An 18,045-nucleotide genomic window follows, 5' to 3' on the forward strand; every position below is an offset into this window, starting at 1 on the left:
AGAACACGCTATCCAGTAAGTTTTACCATCACAGGTACGTTCTTTATTACAAGTCAACCAACTGTATCAAAACTGCATAAACCCCAAAACCTTAAACAGTGTATCTTGCAGAAGCTCCTTTGCACATACAGTACATTCCTATGATGGCTGCCCTCCCAGCAGTTACTGTGTGACAACCAAAATCAAATGCATCCAGCATTTTCAGACAACCCCTAAAGGCACATCTATAATGTATTTACATTGCATACATGTTTGACCAAAAAACAAAAAAAAAAACAAGTAAAAAGAGCACACAAACAGTCCTAAAAGCCTGGCCGATGCCTCTGCTAAACATAGAGGACTATTCTAAAGCTACCGCTACGATCCATACAGCAATGCACTAGTTAGTCTTTTGTAAGTCACAGTGTCCAAAGCTACAACGCACAGGTGAGCATCGCTGTTTTCGTCTCTTATGGCTTCACTTGTGTATCACTAGTGTCATCAGTTGCATGCCACTTTGATATGGCTCATATGCAGTACACTTCAAAGAGACATACAGCACCAGAAGGTAGCTCTGAATCGTCTTTTTCATTTTCAAGGCCTATTAAAAACAATTTGAAGGTTAGGCTGACTGACAATCTCTCAGAATAGGAATTTGTAAATCCGGTGAATGTTGCGGTGAATTAAAGATGTCACTACCTGGTCTACAGTGTTTTGGTTTTTTTTAAAACAGGAGACAAATACAATACAAAGAACAGTCACAGTCTGTTCTTGACATTGCATAGTGCTCCTCTCTGCTCATCCGTTCCCCCGATCCAGTATCACCTCCCAAGGTCAGGTGCTCACTCCCATCAGCGCCTATCTTGTTGTTTGTGTTTTCCCCAAAGCTTCTTAAGATATAATCTGTCGCCCGCTGCGAGCCAAAGCCCCTCCCCGCTGCTGATGGGTAACGTTACATCTGATGGTGGGCCGAGATGGATGGAGGCTTTATATAGCTTTATATAGACATGCACCTGAAATACCTACCACAGAGATCATTACGCCAATGGGGAGATAAGATAGAGGCCAGTGCGTGTGTGTGTGAGTGAGGGAGAGAACATGTTTTTAGTAGTTTGCAGTTTAATCTTGGCTCTTTTCGTTTGTGTGGTAAATGGAGAGAATGATCAGGGAGGTAGGGGTTGCGTGTTTCATAGCACTGTGTGTGTGTGTGTGTGTGTGTGCGTGTGCGTGCGTCACACAGTATCATAGTCTAGGAAGACGTCTGCAGTGCTGAGCAGTAAAGGCTGGGTGGGGGCTGTGGTGCTGCAGACTGAGCTCAGCCTCCGCGATGGCGCCCTCTGCTGGTCTGGAGGAACAGGGGCATTGCTCAGCATCAGGTACACCTGAGGAGGAACAGCACACATTTCAATTACATGGAAGTTTTTATGTGGATGTTGTTGTTTTTTTGTCCCTAAAGATTGGAATATGTTCTTTATTTGACTGTGAAGAGTGACTGGAAACTTTGTAAAAGTTATCCAGTGAGACGCCCATCATGCTACTCTCAAACTCTTTATTAAGTCATAATTCAAGTAGACATTCAAAAATGAAAACAGCTACAAATAAACAGCCTCTAGTTTTTTGCCTAACTCTCCCTCTCTCTGCAACTTTTCTCCAAGGCTGTTTCTGTAATTATAAATGTAGCCTACTCTTTGTCCATTTACCTGATTAGGTAAAGATTAAAAATATGATATATCAGTTGAGTCATTGCAAGTCACACATATAGAAATGAATTTTTTTGGGAGGAAAACACATGGGCAGATGTTTATACTAGTACTAGTACCAATACTAGTACAAAATCCTGATTATATTCTTATCATCAATCATGATAATATTCTTATAATGATAATATTCTTATACAATTTTCGTATACAAATAGTGCAGATAAAGCATTGATTAATGATTGCATATGCGTACGTTCTTGGTGTTTTCTGACAGCAGCAGCTCGGTCCGCTCCACCAGCTTCCTGAAGGGAGGCCTCTTCACAGGGTCCTGGTTCCAGCAGGACAGCATCATGTCGTACCTGCAGAGACGGGACCGTGATTAAACACTGGAGATACAAACAGCTGAAGCCTTCAGAGACGTTTCTGCACTGCTGCTCCATCAACCAGAATGAACTGCTTGAAAAATCCTGCAGCACTAATTAGATTAGATGAAACATGGGGGAACATCATGGCCACTATACACATACTACAAACCTCAAACCGTTTTGTATGCACGCGCGCACACACACACACACACACAGCCAGTGTAATATTAATCAAAAGGTAGGTATCATCACGATCATCATAAGGCAAACAGCCACTGATATAAATAAGAAATTATATTTACAGAAAAGTATGAATTTATGCTTGATTTTTAGACCCCATCCTATCACTTTTTTGTTTGATGCTTACTATGAGGTGCACTATGAATTTATGTCGAGCATATCCATCATCATAAAAGAGAGGATCTCACACAAAAAAACATGAACACACACACACGCACACACACACACACATGTACACTTACATCTCGGTAGGAGCAAATTCAGGCCTGTTCATCCTGTGGCCCTCCTGGATCATCCTATAAAATGCTGAGCCCACTTGCATCCCAGGGTATGGGCTGTTACCTGGAACACACACATACACACACACACACACACATATGGTTATATACACACTTAAAATCTTGATATCTGTAGAAATCATCATGCCTTATTTTTAAAAAATCCTATCCTATCAAAAAAATATCTAAATCAAATCTAATTATCATCTAAAGTTTAGCATTCACTATCTCAGATACAGAGAATCCAGTCAGTGTATGTGTCATCATTTTGCCAACCAATGACTTAAGTTAGTAATACTTTAAAAAGTAACATTATTTGTTGCTATCAATAATACAATTTTCCTGTCAATCATTTTGTAGATATGCTAGATATCTCATGTAGGGAATAAATAATAAATGCTACTTTCTGGAGCTACACATTACTTAAATCTATATGACTTGTCCCATTAAGTGATACTGCTGGGGATCATCGTCAGAGGCTCTAATAGGGAGTCAGATCAGATGGATGATGACACAGATGTAAGGCCACAGCTCTAACTGTCTGCTTACCCAGAGAGAAGATCTCCCACAGCAGGATGCCATAGGACCACACGTCGCTCTCGAAGGTGTAGACGCAGTCGAAGATGCTCTCTGGAGACATCCACTTGACTGGCAGACGTGCCTGCAGGAAGCAGGGACCATGATGCCTCATTATTCACTCAATCAGAAAAAGCACATCTTATATCTCCAAAATTCCCCCACATGTCCATACATAGTATTAAACAGTAGAGCTTTTGCACACCTGAATACAAGGTGACAGGTGCGTAGGTGAAGACCACACTGTCTACTGAACTTTACATTTAGAGCGTCTTTATTGAGAACAACGTTTCAATGCTAAAACATTCATCAGGTTATTTTTAATATACGTTTTTAAGGTCTGAACGTGAAAAAAATCATCAAACTCCGACAGAGGAAACAGTAGTGAACTGGTCTGGGCTGGAATGGGACAGCTTGGGATCCATCAATGAAGATCAATTTGGACTGACAACAGAACAGATAAAGTGTGTGTGGTGCTCCTCCTCTTTTTTTCCTCCCCTCTTGGTTTGCAGTACGGAGAGAGAAGGAAGGAAGGAAGGAAGGAAGGAAGGAAGGAAAGGAATGAGGGAAGGGAAGGAGAGAGACTCACGTTTCCCCGCAGCACATAGTTGGTGTCAGTAGTGATGTCTCGCGCCAGGCCAAAGTCACAGATCTTCGCCACTCTGCCATGAGTCAGCAGAACGTTTCTGGCTGCCAGGTCCCTGTGGATACACTGCACACACACACACACACAAACACGGAAATGAATATTGACATTGGAACCGGTTCCTGCAGTGAATGAGTGACACACAGCACTCGTATGCAAATCGACACGCAGTTTGCAAGCCTTACGTTCTTGGAAGTAATGTACTCCATTCCTTTGGCCACCTGGTAGGAAAAGCTGAGCAGATCCTCAGAATCCAGCGACAGCTCGTCTACGTCATCTAGAGGAAGGTTACATTGTCCGCTTTACTGAATGAAGCACAGATTTACATAGACTTCATGAGGAGTGAGTTGTGGCTTGGTGAAATGCATGATGGTAAATGTAGTGTGAGAGATTTTCTACCTGACTGGGAGGACCTTTCTTTCTCTGAGGGACGCATGGGCATGTATCCTGTTCCAGTCTCCTCTCTGCTGCCAGGACACACACACACACACACACACACACACACACACAAAAGCATTGAATTTTGATATGGATAACCAATTATAGTTTCAAAGACACAATTCAGAATACACACACACACACCTTGCAGGCTCGCTTTGGTTGGAGACGTTGCGGTAGTAGCCATCAGGGATCTGGGAGTTGAGGAAGGAACGTCTTTTCCTGCGCAGGAAATCGAGGAGGTCGCCATAGCAACAGTATTCTGTGATCACCAAAGTTGGACCTGACAGGAGACAGACGTTAAAAAACCAAAATACACTGAAACTTAAAGCTCCAATATGGGTTTTTGAAGGCTGATAGCAATATTTTTTATATTTAAACTGCAGATAGGCTACAGATTCAAAATATAAATATATTCAGTCTTTCAATTTGAACTGTCATTCTCAAAAATTCCAAAAGATTAAGTATTTACTGTTCCCCCATAATTTTATTCTTAGCACTGAAGCAGTGTTTAGACCATGGGAAACAAATTTTTCATTGAAACTCAGGATACTACTACTACAACTATAATAATTAAATATAATAATAACATATTTATGCATACTTGTGTAGAATCCAAATATAAATATTAAGTATGCATCCAAAAGGGCTTCCCATAGACAACCAGTGTAATATTGATCGATTATGCACTTAATGTGTTATTAAGCAAACTGCTTCATAGCCGTAATAGCCGTTGGAGGTGGTCGACACTGACGGGCCAATATCTGATTTTTAATAAAAGGCCAATATTCTCCGGATATGTCAGCAAAGCGATATATATTGGTCTAACCCTGATACATAATACCCATTACCATAAACAACAAAATCAATCAATAAATAAGGGAAACCCAATAAAATAACAAAGCTAGAGTGCATATGCTAGTGGTTTATAGAGCCCAGAAAGGTCTCTCTCACATGGACCCACCAAATCCCACAGAGCCCTAATGAACACAGGTGTGGCTTTCTGACTCATGCTTCTCTCACCTGCAACGGTGCAGGCTCCAAGCAGGTTAACGATGTTCACGTGGTTTCCAAGGTAACTGAGAACCTTCAGCTCTGACATCAGCGCCTCCTTCTCGGTGGCGTGGGCGTTGGCTGGGATGACATCAGCGGGACTTCATCAATCATACATTACAACAGTGTCTCATATGTTCGTTACAACACACGGAAACAGAGACGGACAGGGGGCAGGGACAGAGAGACAGTGAGGTGCAAAGAGAGAGAGAGACACACACACACACACACTTACGTTTGAGCATCTTAACAGCCACGGTCATGACAGTATCGACAGAGCAGAGTCCGTAGGCTGTGGCCCTCACTACCTTTCCAAACGCCCCAGAACCCAGGGTTTTACCTATAGGAACACACACACACACACACACAAATCATCAATATTTTACAGTTACTTCAGAAAAAAACAAATCACAAAGCGAATCCCAAAAATACTACTGTGTATCTAACTCAGCGACATGCATCCTCATGTTTGTCTAACAACACACACACACACACACACACAAACACTGTTACACATATACACATGCACATACATACACACACATACACACACGCTGTCATACCGAAGCGTAGTTTCTGCCGGGGAAACTCCCACTTGGAGTCATAAGGGAGCTGGGTGGGGTCGATATAAATATAGTTGTTGCCATGGATACTCTCTATCACCTTCCACTGGATTTGGAACTTCGGTTTCTGTTGGAAGTTGGAGAGAACATTGGAGACAGGCATTCATACAGACAGAAAGTTGAGGTCCTGTATGTCTCCATATGCTGGTGTTGAAATGTTTGGTGCACATCACTCCATGGTTGCATAACATACATATACTGTGTGTTGTTTTCCTTCCACTTTCATCCACTTCATATTACTTTAAGCACTCTAGCGGTCCGACTGTGTCTAGACTCTAGACTGCCGCCTGATGATCCCACCGTGAATTCAGAAGCTAACTCTGGAGAGGTCTGACTCATCTGAGTGCAGTGAGAGCAAGTTGCCATATGGGTTTAGTCAAAGCTTCCAGGCGTGATCAGAATGTCAAAAATGCCATTCAAGAGGGAAATACAACTGGGAGCACATGATGAGATTAAACTCAGCATGTCTGCGTTCTGAATGGCTGAATGATTCATCTCAAATTCATTAGGACACATTCGAATTGATCAGCAGGATATTCCCTGCACTGCACTCAGTGGGAGGCTTCTATCTTATCACCATACCATATATACAGATATATATGCAGCCTACCCAAAAAGGAGGAAATCAATAGGATGGAGGCATGAGCCATTAGTGAATGAGCGATGGGCCCTAAGCCAGAAATTCTGCTTCAATGTGACTATTGTAGGATTTTATATTTCTGTGATGCCAACTGCAATCAACAGACGTAAAATGGTCTCTGCATATTGATGCTGCCAGATGAAAACCTTGTATTTCTGAAAATCAGCTTTTCAGAAAATGGAAAAAAATGAATTTCCAAACTAATACATGGGTTTGAATGGGCTTCATGGGCCCCAGAGTTATAAGATGATATGATTTCCACCTGACGGTAATGATGTGGCATTTATAATTTGTTTGCTATCTTACCTGCAGATACTTATAGAGCAGCACCACCAGAATGAGACTGAGTAAGACACCAGTAGCCACCATGCCGGTTAGCAGAGGAGTGAAGAGTTTATGGGGAACGGTGCGCTCTGCGAGGAAACACACACCAACAAACCAGCAGTCAGAACGCACATGGCATTGGAATATACACACCATTTAAATTACACGCGCGCGCGCACACACACACACACACATACACAAATCACATCCTCCTCATCCAGTTTAAAGGCAGACAGCTGCAGCAGTGGTGTTTGTTTGTGTGTCCAGGATTAGCGAGTCTCCACCATATAATCCCAGCCTGCACAGTCAGCATACAATTAATCCCATTCAATCTGCACCCAGTGACCACACACCTGGCCTCCACAGAAACAGGGTCAATGAGTTTGTTTGTGTGTGTGTGTGTGTGTGTGTGTGTGTGTGTGTGTGTTTTGCTGTCCTGTCACGCTAGCGTACCACTGATTGAGAACAGTGTGTAAGCCTCCTCCCCCTCCGTAGTGGCCACACACTCCAGGGTGTGGTAGTGTGCGTGTTCCTTGCTGACGTTCAGTCGGCTCTCCACCTCACTCCTCCCGAAGGCGGAGTTTGATTCCGTCACCATGGCAACCTCCGGAGCCTCCCATTGGCTGGCGTTGGGCAGGTGCGAACACCTGTGGAAGAGTGATGAAGGCTTAGAGATGCTTCTTCATCCTTCCTCTATCATCCTCTCCTCTCTATTATACAAAAGACCAATTTTTAGCATTTTTACTTCATGTGATTTACAGCATGAGCTGGATTAGCTCCACTATACTGTAAATACATACTACTGAGCCATGGAGTGCCCATCCCCTCGTCTCCTATAGCAACTGATGATGTAACACCTGCTGGATAACGTCATAGCTTCTCAAAATGTCATAAAATATCCTTTTAAATGGGTTGAAAATGTAATAAAAACTGTTAATGTCATAAATTTCATGGATACGTCGTAACATCATATTATTTGTTCATACGTTGTATAACATATTTTTAACTGATGATGTCATAATCAAATTTACAAATTATTTAATAACTCATGAAGAATATTGTCATGACGGGTTATTGCATCATTAGTCATGATTATTACAGTTAAAATATGACACGTATTGTAGGGTATTACTGTATTGTAAACAAAAACTAAGACATTTACTAGGTGTAAAAAAATAGTCATACACTGAAATAAAATTAAAATCAAGACTTAACTTAGACTAAAATTAAACAAACTATCATGTCTACTTTTTGTTTAATAGGGAATCAATTTTGGGTGGAGAATTTTTAGCTATTTTGTGCTTACTACGCCATAAGATGGCACTATGGCACTACTAAGACCCACTTGTTTGGGACTATTCTGAGCTAAATGGTAATTTTTTATTCATTGTTTTCACAATACCTGCATAATACAAAATTCCTGCTCTGGACATCGATTATTACACCTTTAAAAAATACCACTTCTACCAAAAATACTAAAACTAGAACTGAAACTACAATAAATAAAAACTAAACTGAAACTGAACACTTATAAAAAAAAAATTAAAAATTGCTGTCTCTCTCCCATCTTTCCTGCCACTGTAAGCAATAAATAATCTTTTGAGGAAAGTAGTTCGATGTGTTTTGGGCATACCGTGTGTGTGGCACCTCACAGAAGTACCAGCTGATTTTAGGGGCCGGGTATCCAGCGGCAATGCACCGCACCTGTCCATCAACAGGCCCCTCCTGGGAGATGATGACTGGCTTACCTTGCAGAGAGAGAACAGGAGGGCGGGTGAGATGGATAGACAGAGAGACCGAGAGACAGACAGATGGATAGACAAAGACAGAAAAGGTTGACTGAAAAACATAGGTAAAGCCACATTTTAAATGAACTGAACTGAACTGAAAAGCATTCATATTAAGCTTTTTGAATCATGCAAAGCAATGTAACACATGTGAGAGCAAACAGGACTTACTGCTGACATAGACAGGGAATGACTGATTGACAGATGCATCATCATGACTGGCTGAGAAGGTGTAGATCCCGCCCTCTGAGCCGTGAACCCTCACTAGTTTCAGCTCACTGATGTATCTGATGAGAAAAGAAATGAAAAAACGTGAGAATCTGTGTGTGTGTGTGTGTGTGTGTGTGGGCATGTGTATACTTGTGTGGCCTAACTGTCCACAGTACCTGTATCTTCTGCGATGGACGGTGATCACGTGCTCGGTGGTGTTGCGGAGCTGCTTGCCGTTGTACGCCCAGCTGAGGCTGCTGGGTACGGGGTAGGCGTCGAACTCCACCCTGAGGCTCAGGCTCTCCCCCTCTTTCACATCAGCCTGGCTTAGGCCCGGGCCTCCCAACATAGTGAAGAAGCCTCGATCTGGAGCACAACAGAAATAGTTGAAGGGAAAACCCACCCTCGGATACTCTTACACTGTTAGATATCGTCAATCTGTGATGTTTAGTGCATTAAAGATACATTTCCCCGGTGGCCTCAGTTCGGGCGTCACCAACCAGAAACAGTTTGTTGAGAGGCAAAATGTCACAGCAGCAGTTAATGCTGCCAGCTCCGAGAGCCAGAACCTTTATAAAACTAAAACTAAAAAATAAATTGTCCAATATAAAGGTTGACGCCAAGAAGTGCATTGGATTGTTGTGTCAGCACCACCGGTGGGTCGAGGAGATACCAGAGCTCTCTCCTCTTGAACGTTACACCTCGATGACAGGGGAAACCCTATTTAGTGGCATTGTGCCAGAAACACAGCGTGACACTGACTTAACGTTAGAGAGGAAGATGAGATGCTGACCCAGGTATCGTAAATGTGCCTTTTGTTTTTGGAAAGAGTGAACGGAACCACGCGCTCAGCATTTCACATTCATTTGATTTGAATAAAAAACGCATAGACGAGTTCTGTGTTCTCGTTTTCTGACTCAGGGATCAGACAGTGTGACACCGCGGTGAACAAGAGGAGGGCTGCGCCTGGCACCGGCGTCTCCAATGCGCCCCGTGCGTCATAACGCATCAGTATTTATTACCTTGAGACTTCCAGTCCAATTGCCTAACACCTTGAATTTGTGGGATTTAATTGTGACAAACTGGGTCTCTGCTAAAAGACTGTAATGTACGTACTTGAGATTCACACCATGTCAGCCTATAATGACATATAGATGCTTTTTGGACAAATGATCGGGTTTGGAACTAAAGCAACAAAGACACTATTTAGTTGTAGCCTAGACGTTCTACCGACAAGGACTATTATTATTAGAGGGGTTTCTAAGTTGATGTGGAGTCGGCCTGGAAATTAACTGAGGTCGTTTTCATATTAGGTACGATTGCTTTGTACCGTGCCTGAGTATGAGTGTCCCCCCTCTCCACTCCCCCGCCACTCAGCTTTCACATTAGTAATGTTCCGTACCCGAGTACACTTACGTATCTACACACTCCGATACAGTAGGTGGCAGAATGCACCTAGTTGGTTTGTGATCCGCCAATAAACACAAAGAAGAAGAAGAAATCTGTCTTTTTCGTCAGTTGAGCTGCCAGACTTACGCACCGCATCCCACACTTTCTGATATTACAGCCTCATTTTCTTTAGTTTGTCACGGCATTGTTCTGTTGTTCTATTTTACCCATGCGCATGTAAATACTCTCGAATTAATCCATAAATCTTGGCATTTTTGTGTGTAATGTCCAGTTGTGATTGTATGTTTTCGTCTGCCCAAATTGCGAGTAAGCGTTTTATTTCTTCAGTAGACCAGAGAGATCCTTTCGCGGTCATTTTCGCGGCCATTTTCGCGGCCATGTTTTGAACGGGACAGTCGAATAGTTATGATGTCACATTGTAAATAGCAGTCCACTTCTGTGTTTTGGTACAGTAGTTTTCACACCTAATGCGAAGCGTACCCGAGTACACATGAATCGTACTCGAGACCACCTTTTCAAGTGGACCCGGGCACGGATCAACGAACCGGGTCCAGTACACAGTGTTCACACTAATCAAACGAACTGGACTTTGGGGTCAAGTGTACTCGGATCCGGGCCCCTGATGTGAAAGCACCTTGAGTGTAAAGGCCATTTTTTGCTTTATTTTACTACTTTGCCATCTCAGTCGCCGTTTCCCACTGTCTCCAAAATGTTCGTACGAATGGGTCAGAGTTTACGTACAGGTGCACACATTCTCCCCTCAAGTTTGTTTTTATAGATCACAACTTTTGCGTGGGAAGTGGCGTACGCCTCTTTCAGGCCCCGTTTTGTGCGTACGCAACGGTTATAAGGCAAGGCAAGGCAAGTTTATTTATATAGCACATTTCAGCAACAAGGCAATTCGGCTTTACATAAAACATTAAAAGCAAAGACAGAGACAAAAAGGATAAAATTCAAATAAAAGACCAAGAAAAATAAAGTTCATTAAAGAGCTAAGAGAATAACCCCCCCCCCCCCCCAAAAAAAAAAGGCTAAAATAGAATAAGACAGGTGTAAAATACAAGAATAAAGGTTACAGTGCAGTGTGAGAGATGAATAGTTATTTGATGTCATAAAAGGCAGCGGCAGAAAAGTCTTCAGCCTTGATTTAAAAGAACTGAGAGTCGCAGCAGACCTGCAGTTTTCTGGGAGTTTGTTCCAGATATGTGGAGCATAAAAACTGAACGCTGCTTCTCCATGTTTAGTTTTGACTCTGGGGACAGAAAGCAGACCCGTCCCAGACGACCTGAGAGGTCTGGATGGTTCATAACGTAGCAGAATGCCCTTTTGGCCCTAAACCATTCAGTGCTTTATAAACCAACAGTAGTATTTTGACATCAATTCTTTGACAGACAGGAAGCCAGTGTAAAGACCTCAGAACTGGAGTGATGTGATCCACTTTCCTGGTCTTAGTGAGGATTCGAGCAGCAGCGTTCTGAATCAGCTGCAGCTGTCTGATCAATTTTTTGGGGAGACCTGTAAAGACACTGTCACACCCGACCCAACAGAAAATAGGGCGAATCTACCATGTCTCAGTTAACGGGGATGGGACGCTCATCTCTGTTGCAGCCCCACTTTGTGGTTTAGGCTGATAAGATAGGTGTATATTTATATAAAAATCTTGCCAAGTGTAGCTTTAACCTCAAAATCTGTCTCAGAGACTTGATCTGAGGTATGAAATAACACACTTTGAATAATGCAAAATGTTTCCCATGACACCCACTAAATTTGCATGGTATGCAAAAGACAGATGATAAATACCTGAGAACCATCCAAAAGTGATTTCATAAAAATTACAAACAAATGTTGGGTTTGGGGTGGGGGGTGGGGCGTTCCTTTAACACTCACCGCGGACGTCCAGCTGCAGCGCTGTGGCACTGGCGCCTCTCTCGTTGTGGGCGTGGCAGCGGTAGACGCCCGAGTCTGACTGGTTGACGGCCCTGATCCAGAGCGAGGTGGAACGCTTGTAACCGCGGGAACCAGACAGGATGTGAGAGGTGTGGGCTTCGAGAGGATTCTGCAGGGCGTCAGGGGGCAAAGGTCAAACAGATCCACTGTTGGCATGCTATCATGGGACAGATAGTTGGTCTCATATACTATGTTGAATCAATATATAGTCAATATAGAGTACTTTTCGGGATAGTGAGCTGAAGTTTCCCTCAAATCTCGCCTCAGCTAATGGTCTAAATATTTGACTGTATCTTGCATTCCATTAAAAAAGGCAAGAGAAGCCAAATGGAAAGACAGAGAAAGTCTGACAGCCAGACAGTAAGCACAGACAGACAAAGAGAGGACAGGAGAAGCAGCCAGTCCTCTCACCGCTGTGGAGGGGAAGTCCCACTTGAGACTGAAGTCTGGGTTGACGTTGGAGGAGCTGCACGTCAGCTCAAACTGCTCTCCCCTCCTCAAGATGACGACGTCTCTCTGGGACAGCGTGAGCACTGGAGGCACCTCAGGCACTGGAACAAGAGGTACAAAAGGTTCATATGAATTTGAGTTCATCTAAACAGGCACGCTCTAAAAAAAAACTTCCATCTTTCTCTTATTATATTTATTTTCCTGACATTTGACTCTTCTCTTTCTGACCTTTGCTTTCTTTCCTACTAGTGTCTTGCAATTTTGGTGATCTAGGAATTTTAGCTTATTCTACTTTGCACTCACTGCAAGTCACTCTGGATAAAAGTATCAGCTGAATGCCTAAATTGTGAATGTAAATGCATGTAAACCCCCTAAACATATATCTTGGTGAGGTGGAACTGCCTCTGAAACACAATTTAGACTATGTGATACAAAAATGTAAAACTGAAACCAGTACAAATCAATATCTTGGATGTAGGATGGAAGCTCCTATAGATGGGCTGGCTCCCTCTGCGTATTCAATGGTAGGTAAAACACTGCTGCACACACACACTAATGCATGTTTAGACTCACATGGCCATCGCACACACACACATACTCATGCATACATACAGTTGCTGACTTCTTTTTGACGTGACTGCCTGCTGCTGTCAGTTTGGCGGCTGTGTTTGGATTGGCCAGCTTAATTGTGTTTACCACAAACAGTGGCTTCATGCTCTGTTTCAAAGCTTTGTGCTTCATGAATCTCCTCTAATCCCCCTTCTCTCGTGCTCTCCTCCTCCCTCCCTCACCGCTGTGTTTCTTAGTCCCTCGCTCCATTACTCCACCTCTCAAACAGAAGCCAGACCATAACCCCCCCGCCCCAGCTCGCCTCTCTTTAGCCCTCTCTCTCCACTGCCGGCCCAGCTGAAAATGCTGATACAGTGCCGGGACAAGTAGAAACGTCATCAATTTCCACTGACGTCCGCTGAAAAAACTGCCTTTATGCTACATTTCATCTTAATATCGCTCAGGAGAGCCCAGGGGGAAATGATATGTCGTCTCTGCCAGGATGCGTATGACTATATTTTTTGTTGTTTTACGATCGCTGTGAGTTAAATCATCACCTCACACACAGGTGAGGTCAGATTTCCAGAGTGTGAATAGTCGTCTTTACACAGAACTTGCAGACCCGCCTTTTTCCTGGTACAAATGCTTTCTGTAAAGATGGATGAAGCCTCACCCTCCTTCTCTCTCCTATAGCATTCACTCCATCGCTCTTCGCCTCACTCTCTTAGCGTTATTAACAGCCTGAGACCCGAATGAGAAACCTAGTAAAGCATTACCATGTGGAGAGCCATTAGGCAGCCATGAGTCATGAACCGTAGCTTAGGAAACTAGATATTCCCCCTTTCTCCTCCATCCCATCTCTCACTCACCTAGTCGTACATCCACGGTGTATTGGCTGGACGTCACTGTGACTCCTCCGAGCCGCCCCACGCACACATAGCAGCCCTCGTACTCCTTTCTGGCACCGCTGATGATGACGCCGCGCTGGGGGTTGCTACGGTAACTCATGCTGGAGGGCAAAGGTCGCCCATCGCAGGTCTCTAAGGCCAGGAGGGTAACCTCGGGGTCGGTCACCAGACAGGGGATGGTGCAGTTCTCACCCGCGCGCACCAGGATGCTGTTCACCATGGTGCGCTGGAAGGCATTCTGAGCGTCTGAAGGGAGAAGAGTGAGTCAGACTGATAAAGAGAGACATTTGATAAACAAATAGGCAAATAGAGAGTCAGTACACACCCACCTTTCACATAGACGTAGATGGAGCTGTGTTCCAGCGTGTTGTTGTTGACACACACATAGCGGCCCATGTGGTAAGCCAGTGCGGCCGGCACCCTGATGTAAGTGGCCCCGCCCTCCTCCACCTCTCCCTCCAGCCTGCGCCCCCTGTCCCTCTGCCACCTCACCCCCGAGGGGGCACCAGACACCGTGGCATCGTCATGGCAATGCAGCTCCAGCTTCCCCCCCTTGGGAACCACCGTGTGAGGCCCGCTGGGGGAGATGACCGGCTTGGACCAGACTGGAACGGAGGACAGACAGCATGTTGGGATACGGTGGGCCTGCTGTGTGATTGTAAAGGCTGGGACGGGTTGAGTCTGGGTACAGATCTCACTAGTATAGATGAGTTATCTGCTCTCTCGTCTAGGCAGAACAGAAACAGACAGAAGAGAGATGAATAACAAGAGCAAGAACAGAACAGACCAGACCAGAATAGAATAGAACAGAACAGAACAGAATAGAACAGAACAGAATAGATTAAAATAGAATAGAATAGAATAGAATAGAATAGAATAGAATAGAATAGAATAGAATAGAACAGAATAGAATGCAGAATGTAATGCAGAATGTTATGGTTATACAGAATGTTGGCCCAGAGCCCCTTAAGACAGGCTGCTATCTATAACCACCATCAGCTCAATTGAACAATCAATAATTATGAGCTGTCTCCCCGCTGAGTAATCATGCATTAAGGACCTGAATCCAAACTCTTAGGAGAGGTAGACTGCGCTAACATTTTCATCACAACTTCACCCCAACATCCCCCGGCCCCCCTCAAGGCTTCTTTGTGCAGATTTCCACATGATAAGTCTCCATTTCTATAACAGTATTTCCATGTGACTGTTGTGCCTTAGGGCCAGGCAGGGGCCCGCGCAGATGCAGTCGAAGGAGTGACGCAGTTGAATGCAAATAGGCACCAGCCTCAAGGACCAATAATAACAAAACAAAAAAACAGTCTATGTGTTGTAGCTGGCTGTATCATTTTATATAGTGTATGTTGTTTTATACCAGAACCCTGATCCCTATAAACAGCCCAGGTTCTATCCTCCAGTAGGACATTGTGTGCAATGAGCCTATTTGAATAAGCTAAAGGTTTCACAGCAAACCTGAGGCTATATGACTAAACAAAAATCCATCAGAGCAGCAGTCCCAGTCGATGAGCCCAGGTCGAGGAGCTGCTGGGTGTGTTTGTGTAAATAGCTTTGCAGGGTAGGATACTGGCTATTTATGCCTTGTGCAGCGCAACGTAATCCCTATTATTTCAGTAAATAATTAATTGCCCCCGGAGGCGGCTCAGACACACACACACACACACACACACACACACGCACACACACTTGTTGCCCGGGAGAGGCAGACGCAGCCCAAAGCCATACCTTGGCATTCAGTTATGCAAATTGCGTATCTGATCTGACTTGAGCCAACAGGATGAGGAGACAACTGTTAAACACCGCGCTGTGTAAACCACTTCCTTTTCCAGGAAGAGTGTGGAACAGTAATCATTAAGATAAAGTCAAACATGTCACCCACGAACCAAACATGCGTGATGACAGAATAATGCTTTCTCCGCCATTTACACCTGACTACTATCAATTAAGGGTGACAATTAAGACCCTGCTATAAATAAGTTGTGCAATGACTCTTATATTAATTACATCAGAAAACTATAGTCTAATAATTAGTCACAGTATGGCCTACCCATCGATTGAAAAATAACTATAGGCTAGTTGCCTAATCCTATAATGCATTTTATAGGGATACATAACAAATTCCACAGTAAAAGTATAAACTATAATGTCCTATGGGAATATTAGGCTATATAAAAAAGTATGATGTGGTCATTATAAACTCACTAGTGAGTACCACAGACACACTGCAAGTCCCTATAGGAATATTATAGGAACAGACGACAATACTTTAGGGGAATATTCTGGTGATACAGCAGATAAAAAAAAAAAAACCCACAAAATACGAAGGTCACTATAAATGCACTATTAGTACACAGGCACACTATAAGTCACTATAGCAATATTAGAGGAATGTTACAGTGATAATTCAGTTAAGGTTGGAATTGCTCTCTCACCTGTTAGTGGTAGCAGAATAAAAGGTGTGGCAAATACAATCCAGTGGCATCTCATGATTAGGCGGTGATCAGGCTTATTATTCTACCCCATGCGTCTTTCGGTCAAGTGCAGGCATAACTATCCTGATGTGCTTCAAACCAGATCCCGTCCAGCCCGACTAAAAACAGGTCCCTCCACCGTAATGAGCGCACGGCAAAATGATACTGAAGCCTGCGACTCCCCCTGATGGAGTTCAGTGGTCCTTAAAGACACAGTGCAGCGCCTCTCTCTATCCATCTCCCTCTCAGTCCGTACCACTCCTTTCTGTCCCGCATTGGCTGGACACGCGCCAAAGTGATGAGTCGGTTATTACCGGAAAAAAAACAACTCTGTCCAAATCATCTACTTTTTCACCCGGGCCCTTATAAGATACACTAAACACAGTGAACTTATAGTAAAGTTTTAGACGCATACTAGACAAATATCACAGCACCATTATACCATTAAGGTCACTATAAAATCACTACTGAGTACCACCGACACCATAAGTCCCTATAGGAATATTATAATATAGTACAGAAGCCGAGAACGGCCGTGCTTGCAATTATTTTTTTTAATGCCGTTATCTCGAGATCACGAGTTCTTCTCGAGAAAACGAGCTTTGTTATCTCGAGATCACAAGATAATCTACCTGTTATCACCAAGCCCCCAGGAACAGCTCTGGGCTGTGCGGCGATTTTGGCGTAGTGGCCAAGCCCGGTATTGCAAGTCACGTGACGCCATGGGGCCCAAAAAGACTTTTTCCCATAGAGATACATGGGGAAAGAAACACCTGTAAAACTCCGGGAAAATTTTTCTGGGTGTAGCACATAGTCAAAATGGAGTCTTTGAATTATCAATTTTGAAATCATTGGGTCCATTTTTCTTTGGAAGCCACCAAGAGCCATATAAAGGTGTATTTTCTGGAGCTCCGTGAACGCGCCTCCAGGCCACGGGAACGCTCCGTGCGCATTCACCGCTTCTACTTCCACTGTTGACAAGCTATACAGCTAGCTGGTTGTTAGCGGAGGCTTTTAGCTGTATGTGATCAAACTAGATCACATTAAACTCAACCTACACGTCCGCCGACACTTAGGTTTAACAGGCAAGACTCCAGAACAATAACGGATGGTTTCTAATTTGTTTTTGTTTCTCTCTTGATTAAATAGGTCGCTTGCAAGCTAGATAACGTTATAACATAGCTGTAGTTAACCAGCATATGCAGTTCTATGCACCTACTTACTATTGTATATTTATTTACATCTCAAAATTCTCCGTTTACAGACTATGCCTATGTACTTTTCTTTATCCTATTAAAGTTATGAATATATTTGGGCTTTGATGGTTGTTCTCATTTCTATTACTGTCTGTAAATTTATATTTAGATGTCCAATTTGAGTTAACCTGCTTGAGTTACTGATAATGTCTATTATGTAAATGGCATTGAGTCTTCTTC

General features: G+C 43.5%; 1 protein-coding gene across 2 annotated transcripts; it reads right to left on the reverse strand.

Moving 5' to 3' along the window:
- Window positions 1-44: 44 nt before the first annotated feature.
- Window positions 45-16,704, reverse strand: kitb (KIT proto-oncogene, receptor tyrosine kinase b). 2 transcript variants are annotated; one of them, XM_071532078.1, is made up of 21 exons: window positions 16,571-16,704; window positions 14,453-14,728; window positions 14,085-14,369; window positions 12,628-12,767; window positions 12,157-12,325; window positions 9,036-9,225; window positions 8,821-8,936; window positions 8,496-8,610; window positions 7,316-7,509; window positions 6,845-6,951; window positions 5,839-5,965; window positions 5,511-5,615; window positions 5,246-5,356; window positions 4,367-4,505; window positions 4,184-4,248; window positions 3,970-4,061; window positions 3,728-3,850; window positions 3,112-3,223; window positions 2,527-2,626; window positions 1,933-2,038; window positions 45-1,361 (listed from the first exon to the last, which is right to left on the reverse strand). In XM_071532078.1, exons 1-21 carry the CDS (start codon window positions 16,623-16,625, stop codon window positions 1,212-1,214), a joined length of 2,877 nt encoding a protein of 958 aa, XP_071388179.1. In that variant the 5' UTR covers window positions 16,626-16,704; the 3' UTR covers window positions 45-1,211. The 2 variants fall into 2 exon arrangements, with proteins under 2 accessions (XP_071388179.1, XP_071388178.1); XM_071532077.1 differs by having other exon boundaries at window positions 4,184-4,251.
- Between the last annotated feature and the right edge of the window lie 1,341 nt (window positions 16,705-18,045).

Source organism: Centroberyx affinis, unplaced genomic scaffold, assembly GCF_046629955.1.
Source record: "Centroberyx affinis isolate AG114_WGS23_722 - 3 ecotype Tasmania unplaced genomic scaffold, CSIRO-AGI_Caff_v1 ptg002161l_1, whole genome shotgun sequence".
In the NCBI taxonomy this organism is placed as follows: Eukaryota; Metazoa; Chordata; class Actinopteri; order Beryciformes; family Berycidae; genus Centroberyx; species Centroberyx affinis.